This window comes from Scyliorhinus torazame, chromosome 4, assembly GCF_047496885.1.
Source record: "Scyliorhinus torazame isolate Kashiwa2021f chromosome 4, sScyTor2.1, whole genome shotgun sequence".
Taxonomy (NCBI): Eukaryota; Metazoa; Chordata; class Chondrichthyes; order Carcharhiniformes; family Scyliorhinidae; genus Scyliorhinus; species Scyliorhinus torazame.
In genome coordinates, this window is record NC_092710.1 from 159,290,478 (window position 1) to 159,316,958 (window position 26,481).

The following is a 26,481-nucleotide window of genomic DNA, read 5'->3' on the forward strand; positions in this document are numbered from 1 at the left end:
TTATCCTGTTTCATTGAATACTAAAAGCTGAAATATTTGCTTGGCTGTTTGGTAGATTTAAGACACAGGCAACTGTCATATTTGCAGTCCTCAAGTACCTTGGGCTATTTTCTTGCATTCGAGTGCTATAGAAATATAAGTTGCTGTTAATTTGATGTTAATGATAAAACATTTCAGACCACTTGAATGATGGTGAATTGAAAATGTAATTAGTCAAATAAAAACAATAATGCTGTATTTTGCTATTCACATCTCTCCAAAAGGTAATGAGACAATAATAGTCTATTTTGTGCATGAGATGGGAAGGTGAAATTCTATTTCAGCAAGGAGGTGCGAGCCATGCTATTTGATGTCATGCCAATTCTGACCTGCTGAGCATGGCCTGTAGAACTTATAGACTCGCTGCTCTCTGATGGCTGAATCTGATAATTCACAGCTTGATACAAGATCTGCAATAAAATGAACAAAATACAAAGCAGTGATTTAGCACCATACAATTATATCAGAGATTGCTTCCAACAAACTATTAACTACAAACACACAGGTATATGGATCTTTTCCATGATAAAATATAGAAAACTTCTTATGAATGTTGAGAAACCTCTTCTTGAATGAAAATTTCCCAGGGAGAGATGAGTCACAAAAAACTATCACATCGCAAAAATAAGTTGATCGTAACTTAACCAACAGCTCTATAAATGGAACAAACAATTAGCATAACTTGAAAGTGCTACATTCAACATTAATTCCAAACATGCTGGTTGATTCAAAGCTGAATTCAAAATTTGGTGCCGCATTGTTTGATTCTTCAGGTCGTGAGCGTGAATTGAAAGCTGACTTCATATTTTGGAAAAAAAGATTCAGGTTCAGAATTTATTGTCAAAATAACAATGAAGTTAATGGCATTACCCATCATTTATGTATATCACTCAGCAATTTCCTGCAAGGATAAATTTGTGTGTGGTTCGACTGAAAAATCCAGAAGATATTGTCCAAGATGCGCGCACTAGTTAATTTCTCAAAAATGGCATCTCGCTGTCTGATTTAACACTCAAACCCATTAAATACCATTAAAGTTCCATAGTACAAGGCAGATACGAACTCAATACACCAAAAAGTTAGGGCTAGTCAAAAGTTTATTTTAAAAGGTATGATAAGTCTTTGTGGAACTGAAAATTAACTTTCACAAATATAGTATGTCATTACTTCAGCTTTTAATTGTTGAGAATTAATTTAAAATAACTTAAATTTGTCTTTCTTTGTTGCTTCTCTTGTTCGTAATCAAAATTTTCTTTCCCTCCCTTTAGTTTGTTTTCTGTACATGTCCTGCTTCATTTTCGCTGCAGCGTGTGAACAATGCTTCAATCTGGTTGGTTAAAGAGGTACAAAGCTGCCTGCCTGGTTGAGCAAACCATTTCTGGCATGTGAAAATGATTTTTAATGTTCTGACAAAAATAATTTCAATATTTCAATATGTTTCATTGTTTAATGTGATTTTACGATCATAGAATCCCCATAATGCTGAAGGAGGCCATTCAGCCCATCGAGTCCGCACTGACGCTCTGGAAGAGCACCCTACCTAAGCCCACTCGCTCCCCTAACCCAGGAACCCCACCTAACCTTTAGACACGAAGGGGCAATTTTTTAACATGGCCAATCACCCTAACCTGCACATCTTTGGACTGTGGGAGGAAACCGGAACCCCCGGAGGAAACCCACGCAGACACAGGGAGAGCGTGCAACCTCCACACATACAGTCCCCAAGGCCATAATTGAACCCTGGTCCTTGGCGCTTTGAGGCAGCAATGCTAACCGCTGTGCCACCTCTTGCACAAATTAACATTTAAAAGTTATTTCATTTTGAGTTGATTAGGTTTTTTGTACTACTTTGAAGTCAATTTGTACTATGAGAAAAGAGACCAAGAACAAATTACATTTAACTTCAAAAATTCAACATAAGCAACAACGCACAGTGATTACTGTTAAGGACCCTCAATGACAGAATGTCCACTTCCACTGTCCTTGTGCGCAGTGGGTTCCAGAGTTTTAAAAAAAATCCTTACAATCCCACCCTTTCTTGCCCAAACTTTGAATCTGTGTCCTCCAGTCCTGTATCATGAGCTAAATAGGAAATTATTTTTCCCTGACTTGCTTAGCCAAACATGTCATAATCTTGTACACTTCTTTCAGTCTTCCCTCAATCTCCTTTGATCCGAGGAGAATAATCCAACATTTCTAACCTAATGTTGTAACTAAAATCCTCCATCCCTGGAACCATTCTGACAAATCTCTTCAGCACCCTCCCAAGGACCCTCATATCCTTCCTAAAAATGGGAAGCAAAACTAGATGCAGTACTCTAGATGGGGCTTGACCAGAGATTTATGAAGGTTCAGGATAACCTCCCTTCTTTTATGAAGGTTCAGCAACCTCCCTTCTTACGCACTCAATGCCTCGGTTTATAAAATCCAAGATGTCTTATGCTCTGCAAAGTACTCTCTCAATGTTTCCTACCACCTTCAAACATCAATGCACATGCATCCTCAGGTCCCTCTGTTTCTCTTTAGAACTGTGCCATTGAGCTAATGTTGCCTTTCCCTAACCCTTCTGCCCAAATTACCTCATTAACTCAATATTAAATTCCACCTGCCATTTGTCTGTCCATTTTTCTAGTCTATCTACATCCTATCCTTTGGAAACACCACCATCTGGTCTGAAAAACAACAATCCGTCACAACTTGCTTTTTTTTGCCCTTGAGCCAATTTTTAAAATCCAATTAGATAATGATTCCCCTATTCCATGGGCCTCAATTTTACGAACCAGCCTTTTATGTGGCACTTTGTCAAATTCCTTCGAAAAATTCATATAGATAACATCCACCTCATTCCCTTCATCAACCTATTTGGTTACTTCATTTAAAAATTCAATTAGATGAGTCAAGTATGATTTGCCTTCTACAAATCCAAGCTGACTATCCTTAACTAACTCCAACTTCTTTAAATGGCAGTTGATTTATTTCCCCTGGATTATTATTTCAAAAATTTTATCCACTATCGATTGTAAACTAACTGGCATGTAGCTGCCAAGACTGTCCTTACATCCTTTCTTAAATAAGGGCATGACAATTGCCACTCTCCAATCCACTGTCACCTACCTCATATTTATGGAAGATTATAGCAAGCCCTCCACTATTGCCACGCCCATCTCCTTCAGCAATCTTTATTTAAGCCATCAGAATCAAGTGACCTATCTACCCCAAGTACAGTCAGCCTTTCCTGTACCACCACTTAATAAATTTAAACCCTATTCATTGCTTCCACTACCCCTGCCTCTATTGATATTTTCTCAAAGTCCTCTTCATTAAGAAACACTGATACAAAGTATTCATTAAGTACTATCGCCTTGATCTGCACTTCTAAATATATAGCATCTTCTTTACGTCTAATAGGATCCACTCCACCTCTTTCTAAAAATAAATTTAGAGTACCCAATTCATTTTTTCCAATTAAGGGGCAATTTAGAGTGGCCCACCTACCCTTCACATCTTTGGGTTATGGGGGCGAAACCCACGCAAACACGAGGAGAATGTGCAAATGCCACATGGACAGTGACCAGAGCCGGGATCGAACCTGGGACCACGGTGCCGTGAGGCAACAGGACTAACCCACTCCACCTCTTATTATGAAATGAAATGAAATGAAAATCGCTTATTGTCACAAGTAGGCTTCAAATGAAGTTACTGTGAAAAGCCCCTAGTCGCCACATTCCGGCGCCTGTTCGGGGAGGCTGGTACGGGAATTGAGCCGTGCTGCTGGCCTGCCTTGGTCTGCTTTCAAAGCCAGCGATTTAGCCCTGTGCTAAACAGCCCCAGACCTGCTTATTACCTGCTTATAATTTACATGCTGCTAAAATATTTTTTGCTCTCTTTTATGTTGCCTCCCATTCTATTCTTATTTCCTCTCCTTGCTTTTTCCTATCATTTCCCCTCTCAAACTTTTGTATTTGCCCCGTTTCCTCACTTGGAGAATTTGCCTGACGAGCTTCATACATCCTCTTTTTATTGTGTTTCAACACAATCTCTAGCTCCCTTGTCATCCAAAGAGCCTTTTTTTTTGTTCCTCCAACTTTCAACTTTGTTGGAATGTACCCAGCTTGTTCCTGAAGCATCTCTGTCTTAAAGATCACCCCTTGTTCCATTATAGTTCTTCCCGTCAGGCTCTGGTTTAATTTTACATTGCCTATATCCCTTCTCATCACATCCAGGCATTCTACATTATATCACCCCTTGCTTTTCTCCACTACTAATCTAAACCTTATGATATAATAATCACCCTTTGCCAAGTGTTCTCTCACAAATACTTGATCCATCTCATATCCCAACATCAAATCCAGACAACCTGCTTTCTAGTTAGGACGAAACCATACTGATCAAGGAAATTCTCCTCATTGCAAGAGGCTGCATCAGGATTTAAAACAAAAAAATTCTCATTAGAAAATCAAACATTTTACAGAATGGACAGGCTGCACTGGTGAAAATATATTTATATTCAAGAGTTATTGCCCTCCAAAGCTCCTCAGTTCTCATTAGTATAAAGCTTATTCGCTCATACCTGTGTTTGAAGTGAACTGCTGACAGCTAGAAGAGACTGGATAACATTAGGAGGGCAGTAGGTGCGAGCAAAGGCCATTAATTCCTGCCGAGTTGTCAGGTCATGATATCCTTCTGACTGCCCCAGTTTGCTGCACACCTGCCAACCAGCACTGTAACCTTTGGGAGAAAAATAAACATCCTCCTGTTCATTTTATTAATTGAAAAGAGGTCAACACCTCTTTTGGCATACACAACTCTTATTACAGAAATGCAGCACAAATAATGTTTCACTTATTTCTTTCGACAAAAGGTAGATAAGTATCCATTGCCATTTAGTCACTTTGTATACAATTCCTCCTTAAACAATATTATTCCTGGAGTAAAAGGAATGGTCAATTTATTCAGAATGCTTTAAAACTTGAAAAAAGGAGATCTCGGTATTACAGAAAACGGAGGAAAGGAATGCAAAGTAAAAATGGTTGGCTTTTAAAAGTAATAGAAATCCAAAACAAAATGCATGTAATGCATACTTTTTTAAAAAGTACAAGCTGAAAAGCTAGAAGGGTTATAGAAAGACCTGTGCTTCTGCCTCTCAAGATTGTATCACCAATCGATGGAAGCAGGCTAACTGTGTATTTGGTCATGCCATGTCTGTGAAGTACTGGCTTAACAGATCTGGCTGGTCTTTGCACGTTATTTGCATGTTTTATGCATGTTCATATAAAAGAAGATGAAAAGATTTGTGGGGGAGGTGGGTGGGGAGATGTTCCAGCCGTTCTCGCCAGCTGCATCGTCCAGTCCTGCCAATGGCAAACGACCGCTGTGGGTTTCCAAGCGGTGTGGAGTGGATTCAATAAGAAATCCCATCGACAGCGGCGGGACCAGAGGATCCCACCATCGGCCAACAGCACCAAGAAATATGCCACGAGGGGCAGGGAAAATCCCCCGCCTTGTAAATGAATGGAAATAGAGCAAAAAAAATATTCGGAAAAACAAAAAGGTGATTCAATTGGAATAGATATAAACAATCAGAAAATGGAAATGCCTTTGCGATGAAAAAATTATTTTAAAAATGCAAAGATGAAAAGTTAATAATGTGGTGAAACATGCTGAAAATCAGGACTGACTACTGTGGCTTCCGTACATACGGTCAAATCAAAGGACAGATTTCTTGCATTGTCTCCTTTCTAGAGCTTGTTACTGATACTGATTGATCCTGCCACCTACATTTAGAGAAATTCCTGGAATGCTGGCAAACACCCCAAAGAAAAAATGTCAGACTTCAGTTAGGAATGTAGGCAAGGCAAGTGATGAGGAAAGGACACAAACTTATTATAGCCAGCGATACTGAATTTGTTCCAATCCAGTAAAAAACATTTATAGTACTATCATCTTGCATCTTCCATTGCCAAAATAACTGAAATTAAATGCTGCTTTACTATACCAACAATGGAGCTCCTTGATACATTAGTTCCCAGTTATCTAATAGTCTGCACAGTACTCGACTTTGAAAAGGTAATTTATATATTTTGCAGTCTGATTTAAAGCAATGCGTTTCACCTTATCAATTTTGGATTGGATTGGATTTGTTTATTGTCACGTGTACCGAGGTACAGTGAAAAGTATTGTTCTGCGCACAGTTCAGACAGATCATTCCATACATGAAAAAAATACATACGGCAAATATAAAATACACAATGTAAATACATACACACAGGCATCGGGTGAAGCATACAGGAGTGTCATACTACTCAGTAGAGAAAATGTGTGAAGAGGTTAAATGAGCCCATAAGAGGGTCATTTAGGAGTCTTGTAACAGCGGGGAAGAAGTTGTTTCTGAATCTGTTCTCAGACGTTTGTATCTCCTACCCGATGGGAGAAGTTGTCAGAGTGAATAAACCGGGTGGGAGGATTCTTTGATTATGCTGCCCACTTCCCCAAGGCAGGGGGAGGTGAAGATAGAGTCAATGGATGGGAGGCGGGTTTGTGTGATGACCTGGGCGGTGTTCACGACTCTCTGCAGTTTCTTACGGTCTTGGGCCGAGCAGTTGTCATACCAGGCTGTGATTCAGCCAGATAGGATGCTTTCTATGGTGCATCTGTAAAAGTTGGTAAGAGTCAATGTGGACATGCCTAATTTCCCGAGAAAGCAGAGACGCTGTTGTGCTTTCTTGGTCATAGTGTCGATGTGGGTGGACCAGGACAGATTGCTGGTGATGTGCACACCTAGGAATTTGAAGCTGTCAACCATCTCCATCTCGGCACCATTGATGCAGATCGGGGTATGTATGGTACTTTGCTTGCTGTGACCAATTCAACCTGCGACCAAGCTTTCTGTTCCAATGGCCATTTTATTTTAAGCACCAACTAATGTGGTAGTCCACAATTATCTGTTTTAAGAAATGTGGCCTGGTAAAGATTTGGAAAGGTATGCCGATGTTTTAAAATTTATTCTGGTGGAGATTTGTGCCAATTCTCATTTCATAGGAATTGAAAGATATTTGACTCAATTTTGTGCAGTCTTCCATTCTCACATCTTTCCCCTTTAGGCAGGAGACACCCAAAAGAGAGGAAGACTAACGCCTGTCTAGCACCTTTAACAATCATCAGACATCCCAAAGGCAAGTCAGTCTGAAGTGTAATATTTGTTGTAATATAGGAAGTGTGGCGCCACAATCAGCAATGTGATAATAGCAAGATAATCTGTTTTTTAATATTGACTGAGGGATAAATATTAGCTGGGACATCAGTGATAACACTCCTGCGGTTCTTCAAAATAGTGCTATGGGTTCTTTCTCATTCATTTGATGGGTGAATCTCAGTCTCACGACTGGCTGATGCAGCTGGTTAAGCAAGCAAAAAAAATAGTACTGGAATAATAGGACATGGAAAATGGTGCTGCAGCCATTTATTTTCATCCTGTATATAAATTACTTTGATTTCAGATTAGAGGGGAGGCTTCGGAGAAATGTATTATTGTCCAAAGACTACTTCGTTCATAAACTAATTTTAAATGCTCCAACATGTAGATTGAGATTTTGATCAAACATGAAACTGTTTTATTAAAACAAATAACTTACATTTATACTTATTTATGCAACAGATGTTAAGAAATCATTGCTGAAAGGCAGTCTTATGGGAGTGTGCAATTGACTCTGCACAAACATGCCGAGAATTCAATTTGCACAGAGGGTCAATGATTCATCATTTTATTGGCACATATACCCAGCCAACGACTCAGAATCTAATAATGTCACAATATGTGTATTGTAAGGAATACAAAGTGTTAACAATATGAAGTTAATACTTCTCACCACCAGATGGAGGTAAGGAGAAGTTGTATAAATATCATGTGACTCCTGGGTTTCTGGGAGAAGGTGTTTAGGCGTGAGATAGATTAGTTGCATAGTATAGAGTTCATAAGTAAGAGATATCGTAGTTTGATTTAATAACTTATTCCTTGTTGACTGGTTAGAATCTTTAACAGTCCACAACACAGATGACTGGACAATTCCATTGACAATTAACATAATGGAGATTTTATTTAAATTAGACATAGGTGCTCATGCAAACCTAATTAATAAATTGGACTTAACCAAATTAAGTAAACAGCCTACAATGACACTAACTGTCAATTACGTGATTATAATCGCAAAGAAATCAATACATGGGGAACATGTAATCTAACAGTGCATCATGAAGGCATGAGGATGCCTTTGAAATTTGAGATAGTTGGTCCAAAAAGATCATCACTACTAGGCGTGCAGGCATGTGAGTCATTGCAGTTAGTAAAAAGAATTCACAGCGCTGACCAGAAATCAGTCCATGCAAAAGATGAAATATATGCCATTACTGAAAGATTTCCGAACATCTTTCAAGGAATGGGTACACTTCCATTCCAGTATAACATTCAGTTGAAGGAGAATGGCAAGCCAGTGATTCACCCACTGAGGAGGATTAGAGCTCCATTAAAAGAACGCCTGAAACAGGAACTCAACATAATGCAGCAGTTGGGAATCATCACTAAACTGTTAGAGCCCACTGAAATGAAAAATGAAATGAAATGAAAATCGCTTATTGTCACAAGTAGGCTTCAAATGAAGTTACTGTGAAAAGCCCCTAGTCGCCACATTCCGGCACCCAAAGCGTGAAGAAATTACCAGTGAGATGGTGCATGCAAAAGGTTTTTCCAAATTAGATGCCTCAAAAAGTTTCTGGCAGTTAAAACTGGATGAATCCAGTAGGAAGTTATGCACATTCAATACTCCCTATGGTTGATATTGCTTAATTAAAATGCCCTTTGGCCTGATATCTGCCTCTGAGATATTCCATCGTGCAATGGAGCAGGTGACTGAAGGAATTGAAGGTGTGCGAGTTTACGCACATAATATAATTATATAATCATCAACCCGTGAAAAGCATAATGCAAGACTTCTGCAGGTACTAAAGCGAGTAGACAAATTTGGTTGACGCTCAACTGGACCAAATGTCAATTTGGGATATCCAAACTTGCATTCTTGGGTGACCAAATCTCTGCTAAAGGTGCAACCTGACGACAGGAAAATTGCAGCTATTAACAGGATGTCAAGTTCTAAGGACAAGAAAGCAGTTCTCAGATTGCTAGGTGTTGTCAATTTCCTAGGAAAATTAGTTCCAAACTTATCTTCTAGAACAAATGATGTGGAGATGCCGGCGTTGGACTGGGGTGAGCACAGTACGAAGTCTTACAACACCAGGTTAAAGTCCAACAGGTTTGTTTCGATGTCACTAGCTTTCGGAGCGCTGCTCCTTCCTCAGGTGAATGAAGAGGTATGTTCCAGAAACACATATATAGACAAATTCAAAGATGCCAAACAATGCTTGGAATGCGAGCATTAGCAGGTGATTAAATCTTTACAGATCCAGAGATGGGGTAACCCCAGGTTAAAGAGGTGTGACAGGTACCAACTGTCCTGGCTTGATGCAATTCACACCTCTTTAACCTGGGGTTACCCCATCTCTGGATCTGTAAAGATTTAATCACCTGCTAATGCTCGCATTCCAAGCATTGTTTGGCATCTTTGAATTTGTCTATATATGTGTTTCTGGAACATACCTCTTCATTCACCTGAGGAAGGAGCAGCGCTCCGAAAGCTAGTGACATCGAAACAAACCTGTTGGACTTTAACCTGGTGTTGTAAGACTTCGTACTGTTCTAGAACAAAAGCATTGAGACAGCTGATCAAAAAGAATGTTCTGTTCCCGTGGACAGGTGAACATGGAAATGAGTGGCCTGATTTGAAAACAGCACTTACGACTGCACCAATACTATCATTCTTGGACTTAATGAAGGATACAAAAATCTCTATGATGCAAGTAAGGATGATGTGGAGATGCCGGCGTTGGACTGGGGTGAGCACAGTACGAAGTCTTACGACACCAGGTTAAAGTCCAACAGGTTTGTTTCGATGTCACTAGCTTTCGGAGCGCTGCTCCTTCCTCAGGTGAATGAAGAGGTCTGATCCAGAAACACATATATAGACAAATTCAAAGATGCCAAACAATGCTAGGAATGCGAGCGTTAGCAAGTGATTAAATCTTTACAGATCCAGAGATGGGGTAACCCCAGGTTAAAGAGGTGTGAATTGTATCAAGCCAGGACAGTTGGTAGGATTTCGCAGGCCAGATGGTGGGGGATGAATGTAATGTGACATGAATCCCAGGTCCCGGTTGAGGCCGCACTCATGTGTGCGGAACTTGGCTATAAGTTTCTGCTCGGCGATTCTGCGTTGTCACGGGTCCTGAAGGCCGCCTTGGAGAACGCTTACCCGGAGATCAGAGGCTGAATGCCCTTGACTGCTGAAGTGTTCCCCGACTGGAAGGGAACATTCCTGCCTGGTGATTGTTGCGCGATGTCCGTTCATTCGTTGTCGCAGCGTCTGCATGGTCTCGCCAATGTACCACGCTTCGGGACATCCTTTCCTGCAGCGTATGAGGTAGACAACGTTGGCCGAGTCGCACGAGTATGTACCGCGTACCTGGTGGGTGGTGTTCTCACGTGTAATAGTGGTATCCATGTCGATGATCTGGCACGTCTTGCAGAGATTGCCATGACAGGGTTGTGTGGTGTCGTGGTCACTGTTCTGAAGAATCTGTTCACTGTTCCACGGCGAAGAATCACTGAAACGACCACACAATGACATTAATAAGTTCCATCCAACCATCAGACTCACCATGGACTACTCTCCAAAATCAGTTGCATTCTTGGACACACTCGTCTCCATCAAGGACGGTCACCTCAGCACTTTGCTTTACCGCAAACCCACGGATAACCTCATGATGCTCCACTTCTCCAGCTTCCACCCTAAACACATTAAAGAAGCCATCCCCTATGGACAAGCGCTCCGTATACACAGGATCTGCTCAGACGAGGAGGAGCGTAACAGACATCTACAGACGTTGAAAGATGCCCTCGTACGAACAGGATACGGCACTCGACTCATCGATCGACAGTTCCAACGCGCCACTGCGAAAAACCGGACCAACCTCCTCAGAAGACAAACATGGGACACAACCGACAGAATACCCTTCGTCGTCCAGTATTTCCCCGGAGCGGAGAAACTACGTCATCTTCTTCACAGCCTTCAACACGTCATTGATGACAATGAACATCTTGCCAAGGTCATCCCCACACCCCCACTACTTGCCTTCAAACAACCGCGCAACCTCAAACGAACCATTGTTTGCAGCAAACTACCCAGTCTTCAGAACAGTGACCACGACACCACACAACCCTGTCATGGCAATCTCTGCAAGACGTGCCAGATCATCGACATGGATAACACTATTACACGTGAGAACACCACCCACCAGGTACGCGGTACATACTCGTGCGACTCGGCCAACGTTGTCTACCTCATACGCTGCAGGAAAGGATGTCCCGAAGCGTGGTACATTGGCGAGACCATGCAGACGCTGCGACAACGAATGAACGGACATCGCGCAACAATCACCAGGCAGGAATGTTCCCTTCCAGTCGGGGAACACTTCAGCAGTCAAGGGCATTCAGCCTCTGATCTCCGGGTAAACGTTCTCCAAGGCGGCCTTCAGGACCCGCGACAACGCAGAATCGCCGAGCAGAAACTTATAGCCAAGTTCCGCACGCATGAGTGCGGCCTCAACCGGGACCTGGGATTCATGTCACATTACATTCATCCCCCACCATCTGGCCTGCGAAATCCTACCAACTGTCCTGGCTTGATACAATTCACACCTCTTTAACCTGGGGTTACCCCATCTCTGGATCTGTAAAGATTTAATCACCTGCTAATGCTCGCATTCCTAGCATTGTTTGGCATCTTTGAATTTGTCTATATATGTGTTTCTGGATCAGACCTCTTCATTCACCTGAGGAAGGAGCAGCGCTCCGAAAGCTAGTGACATCGAAACAAACCTGTTGGACTTTAACCTGGTGTTGTAAGACTTCGTGCAAGTAAGGATGGCATAGGAGCTGTGCTACTTCAGATAACTTCTGGTGAGCATTGGCGACCCATAGCTTCTGCTTCCAGAGCGATGACGCCGACTGAACAGCAATACACTCAGATAGAAAAAGAATGTCTAGGTCTTCTGACAGGCATTGAAAAGTTCCATGACTATGTCTACGGATCACCAATGTTCATAGTAGAGACTGATCATCGTCCATTTGTACATATCATGAAAAATAATCTAAATGATATTTCACCAAGATTACAGAGGATCATAATGAAACTTCGTCGTTATAATTTCCAGCTTGTGTACACACCCGGGAAGGATCTTATAGAAGCAGATGACTATCCAAAGCTACTGAAGAAGATACTTGGATGGATGTTTTGGCACAGTTAGTAGAAGCTCAAGCTAATTTCTTGGAAGAGAATCTACCTGTATCAGATGAAAAACTCAAGTTGATCAAAGATGAAGCCAAAAAAGATGAAACATTGCAACGTGTATTGCGATATCTGAGAGATGGTTGGCCTAAAGGAAAATGTTCTAATTATAAGAACATTCGAGCTGGTATAAGCATAATCAATGGATTCCTGCTTCGGAAAGATCGAAGAGTGAATCCAACTATGTTAAGTTGATCCTAAACAAGGTTCATGAGGGTCACTTAGGTATCAAATTGCAACAGAATAGCTCGACAGTCAGTCTACTGGCCAGGCATTAATGCAGCTATCACTAACCTTGTAAAAAAAATTTAGAGTGCCCAATTCATTTTTTTCCAATTAAGGGGCAATTTAGCGTGGCCAATCCACCTACCCTGCACATCTTTGGGTTGTGAGTGCGAAATCCAGGCAAATACGGGGAGAATGTGCAAACTCCACACGGACAGTGACTCAGAGCTGGGGTCGAACTTGGGACCTCGGCCCCGTGAGGCAGCAGGGCTAACCCTCTGCGCCACCGTGCTAGCTATCACTAACCTAGTGATAGAATGTGACACTTCATGCTTCACGTTTTGGGATGGAATAATGTTCCCTTTTAATGTTCCTATTTAGGTCTTTTGGATCTACACAGATGTCAGTGCAACCAATCACTACAACAGAAAGAGAAGTTGGCGATGCATGATCTTGTAAAGACTCCATGGTCTAAAGTGGGCATTGACGTATTCTACTTTCATGGCCAAGATTACATATTAATCATTGATTACTATTCAAATTACCCAGAGTTGTTAGGCTTACCGAACTCCAGTTCGTCAGCAATAATCAAAGCCACAAGAGAAGTGTTTGCTCAACATGGTATCCCGCTCAGAGTTATGACTGACAATGGTCCATGTTTCGATATTTGCAAGTGGATCCAATTTTCAAAGCAGTATTATTTTGAACAACGTCCAACCCATTATATCCGCAATCAAACGGAAAAGCAGAGAAAAGTGTTCACATTGTGAAGAAATCAATGGATTCAGGCGGTGATCGATTCCTAGCTCTATTAAGTTACAGAGCTCCTCCGCTAGCTACAGGTTTTTTCGCCCGCTCAATTGCTGATGAATCGACAGTTACATACAATATTCCCTAACTTAGGATTAGCAGATTCTGACACTAAAGATGTTCTAATCAAAATAAAGCGGAACAAGCAAATGGAACAACAGTATTACGACAGGACAGCTAAAGAACTAGCAAAGCTAGAACCAGGTGATCATGTCAGAGTACAAATTCCCACTGGAGGATGGTCCTATATGGTCCGTGTGATACGCCAGACAGCTCCACACTCATATGTTGTGATGACTGATGAAAATTCTATTCTCAGAAGAGACACGAGAGCACTTCTGAAAGTGAGTCAACTCATCCAATATTTCCGAATATTGAGTTCAACACAGAACTACTCAAAGCTACAATTTCGAGAACACAGAAGCGAGATGTAGTTACTACGGAAAAGTCAGAAACATCTGATTCAGAACCATCAAGATTGAGGAGGTTGACTTGAATCAGAAGAAAGCCAGACAGACTCAATTTATGAACTGTAAAATGTTAATAACTTATTGTTAGCACATAACAATATGCATTTACATGTACAGAGCATACATTGCCTACCGTGATGATGTACAAACATCTTCAAAGGGGGATGTAACAATATGTGTATTGGAAGGAATACAAAGGATTAACAATGATGTTAATACTTCTCACCACCAGATGGAGATAAGGAGCAGTCGTATACATATCATGTGACTCCTGGGATTCTGGGAGGTGTGTAGGCGTGAGATAGATTAGTTGCATAGTATAGAGTTCTGTAGTAAGAGATATCATTTGGTTTTATTTAATAACTTATTCCTTGTTGACTGGTTAGAATCTTTAATTTAGTAGTGTAAATAAATCAACTTTGTTCAATAACTCAGCTTGATGTTCTTTGTTAACAATACTTCTCAAAGTATCTCATCCTGATAGACATACTGATAGACCCAACACCGAACATCACAATAATGGAGTCTTCGTATGAAATGGTGACTCAATCCTCAATTGCAGCTCTCCATGGTTCACATAACAATGCAGGCAGACTATGCTTAGCAAGAAAAATAGGAACCAGAAGTTGGAGAGAAAATAAACAGGAAAACATTTGCGAAAATATCCCATTCTGCTTAAGTTCAAATTTAAACATATTTACTTAGTAACGGCCCCTGTTCAAAATCCGCTTGTGCAGAATTTTAGGTGTAATTGTGAATTTATATAATAAATTTGTGGCAGGATTGAATATTAAGATTGTATAAAATAAGACTGACACACCTACATTTTCCTTTTTTGAGCAAATACAATATCAGTGCAATCAAAAGTCACCTGCAGACATAAGTTCTTGACAATGGATATTGGTAGTTTTGTAATCTTGATACTGAAGAGCCTGTTCAGCCAGGAGAACCAATACCTGTCCTTTCCTCTGTGCCTTATCTTGTCCTGGGTTATTTGAAAAGCAAAGACAAAATAATATAGATCAGACAATACTTTCCAAATGAATCATCAACCAAAACATCTGCTGGAGATGGTCAAATGACAAGATAAGCATAAAAATCTAACTATGGGTATGTTTGCAAACTACAGTAAGTTGTGACAAATATTCCATATTGTTGTTATAAAAGGCTGATTTATCAAGTATTGCAACAGCTAGTCAGAGATACTTTAAGAATCAAGCGAGTAGATTTTGGTCAATAATTATGTCTACCTTTATAAAATCACTGAAATGCTATCTAATCTGATGGAACAGACCACCGAGAAAAAACACTTACCTGCTACTCTCAACAAATCTGCAAGCACCAGGAGCTTTTTTGACTGTTTGTAGGCTGTTGGACATTGAGCAATGCACTCTTTTATGAGTTGGAGTCGGTCTGAACACATACGTACTATAATGAGACAAGACAGAAGGAAAGAAAAAAAACAAATTTAGATAAAATTGGTGCATTTCCAAAGTCAAAACAAGAGGAAATCTTGCTGCAACAATAGTGTCCAGACCATAGCAATTTGTGCCTACCATAACTGTTGACAAACATGTTCAAAGAACTAAGCTTTTATGGAGAAAATAGATTACTGAAATTAAATTCAGTTCACCAAATAAGCCCTATAGGGTTTCAATCCTATGAGATGTAAGGCCTGGTGAACAAGCGGTCATCCAAGTCTGCTCACCCTAATTGTAAAACCATGGAATTATACATAAAGTTTAACCATTCAGTCCATTGAGTCAGTGCCAGTTCTTCATTACAGCTGTCCATTTAGTGCCATCCGCCTGTTCATTTCCCATAGCCAAGAAAATTGCTCCTGTCAAGTAACTATCCAATTCCCTTTTCAATTATTGTTGAATATGCTTCCATCATTTTTTCAGGCAGCACATTCCAGCTTGTAACAACACATTGCATAAAAATATTTTACTCATGTTGCCTCTGCTTCTTTTACAAATTAACTTAAATCTGGCCCTCTGGTTACCAACCCCTCTGCCAGTGGAAACAGTTTCACCATATTTATTCCAACAAAATCAAAATTTTAAACACATCAATCAAATCTCCCTTTAACTTTCTCTGTTCCAAGGAGAAAAATGTAATTTACTTTCATCTTTCCATGTAACTGTAATTTTTCATTTCTAGTAAATCTCCTCTGCAACTTCTCTTAGGTTTTGACATCCTTCCCAGTGTGGTGCCCAAAATGTAACACATTTAGCTGGCAGCTAACCAGTGTTTTCTAAATAGAGACATAATGTCTTTGCTTTTATGAATTTATAAAGCAAAGGGTCCCATATGCTGTTTTAATAGCCTTCACAACTTCTCACTTTAAAAACTTGTGTACATGCATTTCCAGGCCCCTCTGATCCTTAAAAGCCTTTAATTTTTTAGCAGTTTATATTGCCTCTCGTCATTCTTCGTACCAAAATAAATAACCTCGCACTTCAGCTAATTTTCATCTGACCTGTCTGCCTATTTCACCAATCTGTAATGCCCTCTTGAAGTCTGTTTCTAGTCTCCTCACTGTCATATTCCTGAGTTTCATGTCATCTGCAAATTTTGAAACTAGATTCTGGACACCAAAGTCAAAATCATTAATATATATGAAAAGCGTACTATCGACTCTTGGGGAACAACACTGCACACTTCTCTTCAGCCTAAGGAGCAATCATTTATCATTTACGACTCCTCCTTGCTTTATATGCCTTAACCAATTATGTATCCATGCAGTCACTGCCCATTTAATCCACAGGCTTCCATTTTGCACATAAATCTACTGCATTACGTGGTACTTCAAAGTTAGTAGTAGGAGCTGTTGATTATACGTGCAAAGCCATGAAGAAGCTATTTTTGAAAAGCTGAAGCAAGATCTTCATCGAACAATTGAAGGGACATGGAGGACATCAAATTGGAATGATTCAACTACTGCAGTACTGAGGATGAATGAAGTTGACAAATGTAGAATGCAACAGTATGCAGTTGAATGCTGATAAAAGGAGAAATAGAGAAGAGAAATAAAATCTGCATTAATGGGACAAATTCAAATTTGAATCATCCAAACCAAAACAGATAAGGGGCGCTATTCTCCCCCGCGCCGGGTGGGAGAATTGCCAGGGCGCCGCGTGAATCGTGCCACGCTGCCCCGACCCCCACAAGCGATTCTCCCACCACCCGGAAACCAGCGGCGCGCGATTCGCACTGGGCCGCTTGGAGAACCGGCGAGCGGCGATTCTCCGGCCGGATGGGCCAAGCGACCGTTACGACACAAAAGGTTCCCGCCGCCGCCGTCCACCCCTGGTCACTGCCGGCGGGAACTCTGCAGGAACGCTGGGGGGGCGGCCTGTGTGTGTGTGTGGGGGGGGGGGCCTCCTTCCCCTGGCTTCCGATGGGGTGTGGCCCGTGATCGGGGCCCACCGATCGGCGGGCAGGCCTCTTCCCACCCCGGGCCTACCTCTTTCCGCGCACGGCCCCAGAACACCGGCTCCATGTTGGCGAGGGGCCGGCGTGCGTAAGACGTTCCCCACGCATGCACAGGATGGCGCGGCCCAACTGCGCATGCGCAGGATTGGGCTGCCCCAACTGCGCATGCGCGTGTTGGCGCGGCGAGAGCGCTGGAGTGGCGTGAACCGCTCCAGCGCCGTGCTGGCCCCCTGTGAGGGCCAGAATAGGTGGTGTCCGGGCCCTGTTTGCGCTGTCATGAAACGTGACGGTGTTCACGACGGCGCGGACACTTGGCCTCAATATCTCAATACTTTAACATTAAACCTCCCAAAAGCACACTCTTCTGATGGTTAAAAGTGTACTAAAGAGCACTAGAGGATTAGTGTACCTTCAGAACAGTCCATATCGATTTTAGTTCCATTGGAAATGTTTATTGGTCGTAAGAACCAAAGATACAACTAGTCAAATTGGAAAGTCTCAGGCAAACGACCACTTGGAAGTGACGACTGTAGATAAAGTTGGATTTATTTCCTTATATATTTGCACCACCTACTCCCCGAATGGTCTCCTGCGCCCAGCTCATACTTGGGCCAGGGTATTTTTATCCCAGCAGTCACTGGTTTAAGGGGGCAGCTCTGTCCCACTTTGTCTGGGTAGATCACATTCAGGTGAGGCCATAGGGAGTCAGAGCCTGCAGATTCCTGGGCCTCCTGTAGGGTTATAACATCCTCCCCATCCCCAAGTCCAATATGCCTTCCATCGCGATGGCAGGACTGGGGAAATCCTTTGTCTCTTTGACTGGGGCTGTCTATTCAGCCTTTGCTGTTCCAGGTCCGGAGGAGTATAACGGACTGGGGAGCGTCCTTTTCTGGCTGAACGTCTAGGTACTGCTGTTCTTTGCCCGACGGTCACCACTGTCACCTGTAAAGCCCGGCTACGGAGATGGTCCAAGTGTTGGTTAGAGTCCTTTTCTTGTACCTGTACAGAATATGAGACTGTACCGGATGATTTTATTATCGTTCCCGGGATCCACAATTCTCCTTCCCCGAAATTTCGGAAATAAAGAATGGCACCTGCTAGAAATTCCCGAATGAGTCTGTTTTTTTTCGTTCCGGCCATTTCCGGTTAGTCGCAGGTCCTTTCATCGATGTCCAGTGAAACGAGACTCAACCGCATTCACACCTACATCCCATCAAAAGCTCTACAGGCACTACACCGGTGGTTGCGTACGGTGTGGTCCTATAGTAAAAAAGGAAACGGGCCAGGTGGGTTTCTGGAGAACCCAAGGTCTGTTTCCGCATCTTGCGTTTAAACGTGGCAGATGCAGAAAAAATAAAGCTTCTACTTACCAACGCGGGTCCAGAAGCAGCTGAAATCTTCCAGACCTTCAAATACTCAAAGGGGAAAAACAAGAGCGATTTCCAGGAAGTCCTGGACACATTCCAAGAATTCTGCGAGGAACATACAAGAAGAAAAGGTAAAAGAGTCGCCAAAACTCACCGCGAGGTAGGCTTGCAGCAAGGAACGGCAGTTTTGAATTGCAGCCATCTTGGAAAAGGTGCTGCACATGCGCAGTTGTGTGAAGAGCGCACAGAACGGGAAGGTCCGTTTCCGCATGCGCGAGAAGCCGCACATGCGCAATTGCGAAAAAGGCCCCAAGTAAAGGAACAGCAATCTGTGCATGCGCAATCGCTCCCTACACACTACGTCACACGCGTTATGACGTCAGAGGCCCCGGACCACGCCCACTTAAAGGGGAAATGTCACAAAACATGAAAAAAAAATTTTAAGCCTCAAAACCAGATTCTTTCACCTGGAACGGCAGTGCAATACCTGAAATTCGACCAGTAGCTTAAAGTAACCTCCGCAGAACCCTGCAACAAGCAGTTAGCACCGCCAAAGAGATGATACAGTCCTTGAAGACTATGACTCAGACCTTGAATTCTTCTTTGGACATCGCAAGCCCAATGCCAGCTCCGACACAAAACGTGATGATATGGTCTTGGAAGAAAACGACTCAGACGAAGCTTTCACCTTGGGAGGCTACCCCAGTACCAAATCCGAACCGCAACTAGACGTGTTGCACATTGACGACCCCGACGACGAGTTCTTCGGATTTGAGGATCTTCAGCCCAGCAGATACGACATCCCGACTCGTGAGTGCAGCATTATGCTGCGGCCTGACACCAAGAGACAGAGAGCGGTACAAGCCCACAGAGAGCGGCCTGCTGCCACACAGACAGTGGTCCACGCACCGCGAAGGGTCCCCGCCTCCACACAGAAAGCGCTGAAAGACTCCACAGCGAGACAACTGCACGTCTCCACACAAGTGACTCGAGTGACACAAGCCTCCACAACGAGCTCGTGGACAGCCTCCACGATAGAAGCAATGCAAGACTCCGAAGCGCAGTCCTTGCATGAACTAGACCATGAGGGTCTAGCAACCTCCTCTGAGCAACCAGCAGCAGACAATGCAAGTCCGCCACGCTCAAGTGTACAGCAAGCAGACTATGACAGTCTACCACGCTCCAGTGAACAAGAAGACTCTGACAGTCTACCACGCTCAAGGTGTACAGCAAGCAGACTATGACAGTCCATCCAGATTATTTGAGCCACCAGAAGAAGACTCTGACTGTCGACCCAGCTCAAGTGAACGACAAGAAGACACTGCGGCTCCACCCACTGTATGTGAGACAAGTGACGATGGCATTACACTTCCCATACCAGACATGCAACATGACAAACCTCAGCTAGAATGTACAGAGGCACTCGACAATCACAGTGAGACTACTGGTGACTCCGGTGACACCACGTTACTTCAAACCTCACTCGCTCGAGCCTCTCCGCAAGCAAATGCATTCCTGACTGTTTTGACCCCAGACAGGGAGCATCACGAAACGTCAGACGATTCAAGTGAACCTAAAATGACTCCAGACGTGGAACATCAAGAGATCTCAGAAGATGCAAGTGAACCTGAAATGACTCTGCACGGGGAGCATCGACAAGCCAAAAATGACACAGGTGAAACAGACCAGACTACAGACGGGGAGCATCGACAAACCAAAGCTGATTCACGTAAGCCGGACATGACTCCAGACGTGGAGAGCCGCAAACTCAGTGACGGCACGCTTAAGGAAACAACAGATGCCACAAAGCACGCTGACACGAGTAACTGTGTGAAGGACTTGTATTATACACAGAGTGTGGCCCTTGAGCGCAGCAAACACGGCAACAAAACCAACAAACCCAACAACAACATGAAAGACAATAGCAAGAAGCGTACCAAAGGCAAGAACGTCGACAACAAGCACGACAAAAACAGCACCAATGGAACAACGACTGGTACGACATGGTACAACTCTGCAAATGAGGGACACTGTTACTCCTCAGCTCAGTACAATGCCATACCATGGCAGGACGATGCATCTGACCAATTCACGTTTGCTGCACTACCAACAGGCTACCTGGCTTTCAGGACAGATGCCATCAAGAATTACCACCACAAGCATCGAAAGAAAAAAAAAGTGTCCAAAACCGACAATGAAGTGATTTGACCACTTCTTGGTTCCTTCAGCACAGGGACACTGATGGCGTTTACAATGCAATGCTACCATCAACCAAACAAGAAAGACACTCGGCCTTAATAATTAATGAACTTTGGACTCATGCATATGATTTGGACTTATTGTTTAATGATCACTGTTATCATAATTTGTACAGAGTATCACTCATCTACCTAGTTTGTTCAATTTTCTTCAACACTGTACAGAAAATATGTAACACGAAAAAAGGGGGGGGGGATGTGGTGATATACATCACTGTAATGCACAAAGGGTTAATGTACATACACTACACCTAGCTAGACACTAGAGGGAACACCAGAGACATGACACACAGACATTCAACCAATAGGTCAGTAAGATAGGACACGACCAATGGGCAGTCACGATACACACAGAGGTGACACTACCACAGGAGGGCATTACACCAACCCATATAAAAGGACACATCACACATGCTCAGTCTCTTTCCAGTGGAGACACTCAGTGAGTACAGATACAGGGTTGATTGAACATCACTCCCACCACGTGGATTGTAGCAGACTGGTTAATCAGTCTGAGTAGCTATGGAAGGATTAACAGTAGCGTTGAATCCAAGTAGGAGAATTGTTAACAGTAATAAATGTGTTAAAGCTATCTCCAAGTCTGAACCTTCCTTTGTCAGAGTGCACATCAAGGAAGCAGCTTATGCTACGACAAGAGCATAACAAAACAATGGTCGTTGCTTTACTTCGTCAAAAGTTTTCTGCTGTGGCCAGTCCCAAAGCCAACATTGGCCATTTTTAACAATTGGTGTAGTGGGGCCAAATTTTGGATGAACTTGCTGTAATAATTTATAAGGTCCAAAAAAGCATGGAGTTCCAGAAGACCTAGGAGCAGAATTAGGCCACTCGGCCCATTGAGTCTGCTCCGCCATTCAATCATGGCTGATATTTTCTCATTCCCATTCTCCTGCCTTCTCCCAATAACCCCTGATTCCCTTATTAATCAAGAACCTATCTATCTCTGCCTTAAAGACATTTAGTGATTTGGCCTCCACAGCCTTCTGCGGCAAAGAGTTCCACAGATTCACCTCTGGCTGAAGAAATTCCTCCTCACCTCTGTTTTAAAGGATCGTCCCTTTAGTTTGAGATTGTGTCCTTTGCTTCAATTGTTTCCTACAAGTGGAAGTATCCTCTCTATGTCCACTCTATCCAGGCCTCACAGTATTCTGTAAGTTTCAATAAGATCCCCCCTCATCCTTCTAAACTCCAATGAGTAAAGACCCAGAGTCCTCAACTGTTGCTCATATTACAAGCTCTTCATTCCAGGGATCATTCTTGTGAACTTCTGTTTGATCCTTTGGCACGGGTGCTTGTCGGATTGCCGTACCTTATCGTCCACTGGGGGTAACCCTTTTTTGTCCTCCCCAACCTTTCGTGTGGAATACGCACTTTTCACGCCTTAGGCAGACACCAACTGCCTCAAATCGACGTAGCATGTCCTCTAGGATTTTCATGCGTTCCTGGTCGGAGGAACCGGTGATCAATAAGTCATCCAGGTAAACTGCTTCCTGTGGTAACACTTGGGAGTATATACTCCATCACTCGTTGGAATATTACACATGCTGAACAAACTCTGAATGGCAGCCTGGTGTACTAATACAAAGTGCTGTGTGCATCGATGGTGGACATATTTCCACGAGGCCAGGTCCAGAACTAATTGAAGATAGGTGTGGCTCATGTCGAGCGTGGTGAAGGTTAGATCCTCAATCCTGGGTACCAGATAACGATCCAAACAGGATGCTCGATTAATTGTCATCTTACAATCTCCGCAAAGGCGGACGGAACCATCAGGCTTCATTACTGGCACAATCGGTGCAGCCCAATCTGCGATGGTCCAATTATGCATCGACCTTTGGTTTCAGTGCATAGGGGATGGGGCGGGCACGAAAACACCGTGGCTGGGCCTCTGAGTCCATTGAGATCATGGCAGAGGCCCCCTGGATGGTACAGAGTCCTTCCTGGAAAACCCACAAGAAACGTGCCAATACCGCATCAACCCCATTAGGGTATATACGGCATGCTTGCTGCCAGCCCAGCCCGAGGCATTTCAAGCAATCACACCCCAGCAAATTTGGCACCGAGCCTTTCACTACCACCAATGGTAGGTTTGCCAACTGTGCCCCGTATTCCACAGGGGCTTGAGGTGTCCGTGATCTCCAATGGTTCCGCCGTGTATGATGCCAGCTGAGCATCAGTGTCTCACAACTCCAAAACGCGCATACTTGAGTGGATCTGGTTCTATGTGTGACAGCTAATTATTGAAACCGTGGCTCTGGTCACGACCTTCATTTGCATTGTGAAACCGTTGATCTGGACCGTCACTTGGATGGGTGCCACCTGTGGCGCCGAGATGCAGTAAAGATGAAGGCCTCTTACATCTGATAGTCTACGAAATGTGTCCGCCCTCTGAGACGGTCACTGGGGTAGTGGTGGTGGATGGGTCTCCTCAACGGGATCCGTTTCGTCAGCTGCTCCTGGTACCAGTGCATTCGTCCTGTATGTCTAGGGTATCTGACGTGGGGCAGGTACTGCATTTCTCGCTGGGAAAGAGTTTCCAACGGTGGGAGTCTAGAACTATAGTCCGGGAAGGGGCGCTCCTCGTCCTGCTGGGCGTCTTACGTTTAGGACAGCCATTCACCGAAGCTCTTGGACATCGTGTTCAGCACCCTCCCGCGACAAACCTATTTTGGTTGCTTTCTTCAGGTCAAGATGGGTCTCTTTCAACAAGCATTCTTGAGTTGCCAAATCCCGGATGCCACAGACCAGTGGTCTCTGAGAACCTCAGGTAATGTCAGGCCGAACTCGCAGAACTCGGCAAGTTTCCATAAACGGCCCAAAAATTCAGTTACAGATTCTCCCTGGTACTGGGCTGCTGTTTGGAAACAGATATGGCGGGCAATTAGTGGTGGTTTCGGGTCAAAATGGTTGCCTACCAGTTTAACTAAATTCGTAAGCTGGCAGGTGTTGGGACAATCAAACCTTTCATGATGCTGTAGGTCTCTGCACCACAGACCACAAGGAGGGTCACCGTCTGTCACCCCCAACAATGTTGTTCAGTCGAAAAAAATGCACATTCGCTCAATGTATTCGGTCGAAACCCCAGTCTCCAGCTTACCGATAAGTGGCATCCCTGCTGCTGAATTGAGGCCCGAGGCCTAATGGAGGTGGGCCTGGTCCGGAGGAAGTGGTGTCTCCTGCAGCCCCACTTGACCCTCGTCGCCTGGGCGGCATGGTGGCTCAGTGGTTAGCACTGCTGCCTCAAGGCGCCGAGGGCCCAGGTTCGATCCCGGCCCAGGTCACTGTCCGTGTGGAGTTTGCAAATTCTCCCCATGCCTGCGCGGGTTTCACTCCCACAACTCAAAGATGTGCAGATTCGGTGGATTGGCCACACTAAATTGTCCCTCAATTGGACAAAAAAGAATCAGGTACTCTACAAATTAATTTTTTTTTAAAGACTCTCATCGCCAGTGTAACGTCTCAGGCAAGTGACCACTCAGAAGCCATGACTGTAGATTTATTTCCTTATAAATTTACACCACCTACTCCCTGAAGGGTCTGTCACAATGGGCCGTGGATCGACAATACCGGACCAAACTAGAGTCCCAGGCCAACAACACAAACCCACAACGTATATGGCAGAGCTTACACAACATATCAGGTTACAAAGCATGGACAGAACCTCTGGTGCTGGAGCAACCCTCCACGATGAATTGAACGAGTTCTATGCCCGCTTTGAACGGTCAGCCAATACATTAGTGCCACCCGCCCCAACAGCCCTGGACACACACATACCCACTATTACAGCCTCAGAGGTAAGAGCTGCCTTTTTGAAAGTGAACCTGCGGAAAGCGACAGGCCCCGACAGAGTCACTGGGTGAGCACTCAAATCCTGCGCACTCAAATTCGCAGACATCTTCAACACCTCACTTCTCAGCTCCGAGGTTCCCACCTCCTTCAAGAAGACCACCATAATACTAGTACCAAAGAAAAACAAGATAGCATGCCTCAACGACTACTGACCGGTGGCCCTCACATCTGTTATCATGAAATGCTTCGAGTGGCTAGTCATGAGACAGATCAAAGCCAGATTCCCAGGCAGTCTTGATCAGTGACAGTTCGCCTATCGCCGCAACTGATCCACATCAGAAGCTATCTTTCTGGCCCTGCATTCAACACTCGAACAACTCGACAGCAAAGACACCATTATCCCAACAAAACTCATAACCAAACTCTGCAATCTTGGACTTGCCGCCTGTGCAGTTGGATCCTTGACTTCCTCACCAACAGACCGCAATCTGTCAGGATAGGCAACAGCACCTCCTTCACAATAGTCCTCAACATCGGGGCCCCGCAAGGATGTGTGCTCAGTCCTCTACTGTACTCCCTATACATACACGACTGTGTGGCAAGATTTAACTCTAATTCTATCTATAAGTTTGCGGATGATATGATTGTGATGGGTCGTATCTCAAACAGTGACAAGTCAGACTACAGAAGGGAGATAGATCACTTGGTCGCATGGTGTACCGAAAGCAACCTCTCTCTAAATGTCAGCAAAACCAAGGAACTGATCATCGACTTCAGGAAGTGTAGTATGACACATGCACCTGTCTACATCAATGGCTCTGAAGTGGAGATGGTCAATAGCTTTAGTTCCTGGTGGTCACCATCACCAATTGTCTATCCTGTCTATGCAACAGTTAAGAAAGCTAAATAACATCTCTACTTCCTATGGGAGCTGAATAAATTCAGCAGTCTGCATCGACTCTCACAAACGTCTACAGATGTGCCAAAGAAAGCATCCTATCGGGCTGCATCAGAGCTTGGTATGGCAACTGCTCGGCCCAAGATCGTAAGAAACTGCAGAGTGTTGTGAACTCAGCACAGCTTATCACACAAGCTTGCCACCCTCCCATTGATGGTCGGGCTACAACACCCGCTGCCTCAGGAAGGCAGACAGCATTATCAGAAACCCGTCACACCCAGGCTTTCTCCTCTTCCAGACCCTTCCATCAGGCAGAAGATACAGAAGTCTGAAGACCAGTACATCCAGACTTACGAACCGCTTCTTCCCCACTGCTACTAGACTCTTCAACGACTCCCCCTCGGACTGATCTGTTCCCTGTAAGACACTACTGTGTACGTACTATGTACGTTTCCTTGGCCGCAGAAAAAATGGCCAGCACAGTAGCACAGTGGTTAGCATTGTTGCTTCACAGTGCCAGGGACCCAGGTTCGATTCCCAGCTTGGGTCACTCTCTGTGCAGAGTCTGCACGTTCTCCCTGTGTCTGCCTGTGTTTCGTCCAGGTGCTCCGGTTTTTCCCACAAGTCCCGAAAGACATGTTGTTAGGTGAATTGGACATTCTGAATTCTCCCTGTGTACCTGAACAAGTGCCGGAATGTGGCGACTAGGGGCTTTTC

General features: G+C 43.8%; 1 protein-coding gene across 1 annotated transcript in view; it reads right to left on the reverse strand.

Annotated features, from left to right (window-relative positions):
• The window catches only part of nbas (NBAS subunit of NRZ tethering complex), a 381,349-nt gene that overhangs the window by 174,934 nt on the left and 179,934 nt on the right, over positions 1 to 26,481 (reverse strand). The window contains exons 32-35 of the mRNA XM_072498805.1: positions 15,311 to 15,424; positions 14,868 to 14,981; positions 4,610 to 4,767; positions 369 to 449 (exon numbers count right to left, since the gene is read on the reverse strand). Of these exons, the coding sequence (XP_072354906.1) occupies positions 369 to 449; positions 4,610 to 4,767; positions 14,868 to 14,981; positions 15,311 to 15,424 (467 nt within the window). The remainder of the gene's footprint in view (positions 1 to 368; positions 450 to 4,609; positions 4,768 to 14,867; positions 14,982 to 15,310; positions 15,425 to 26,481) is intronic.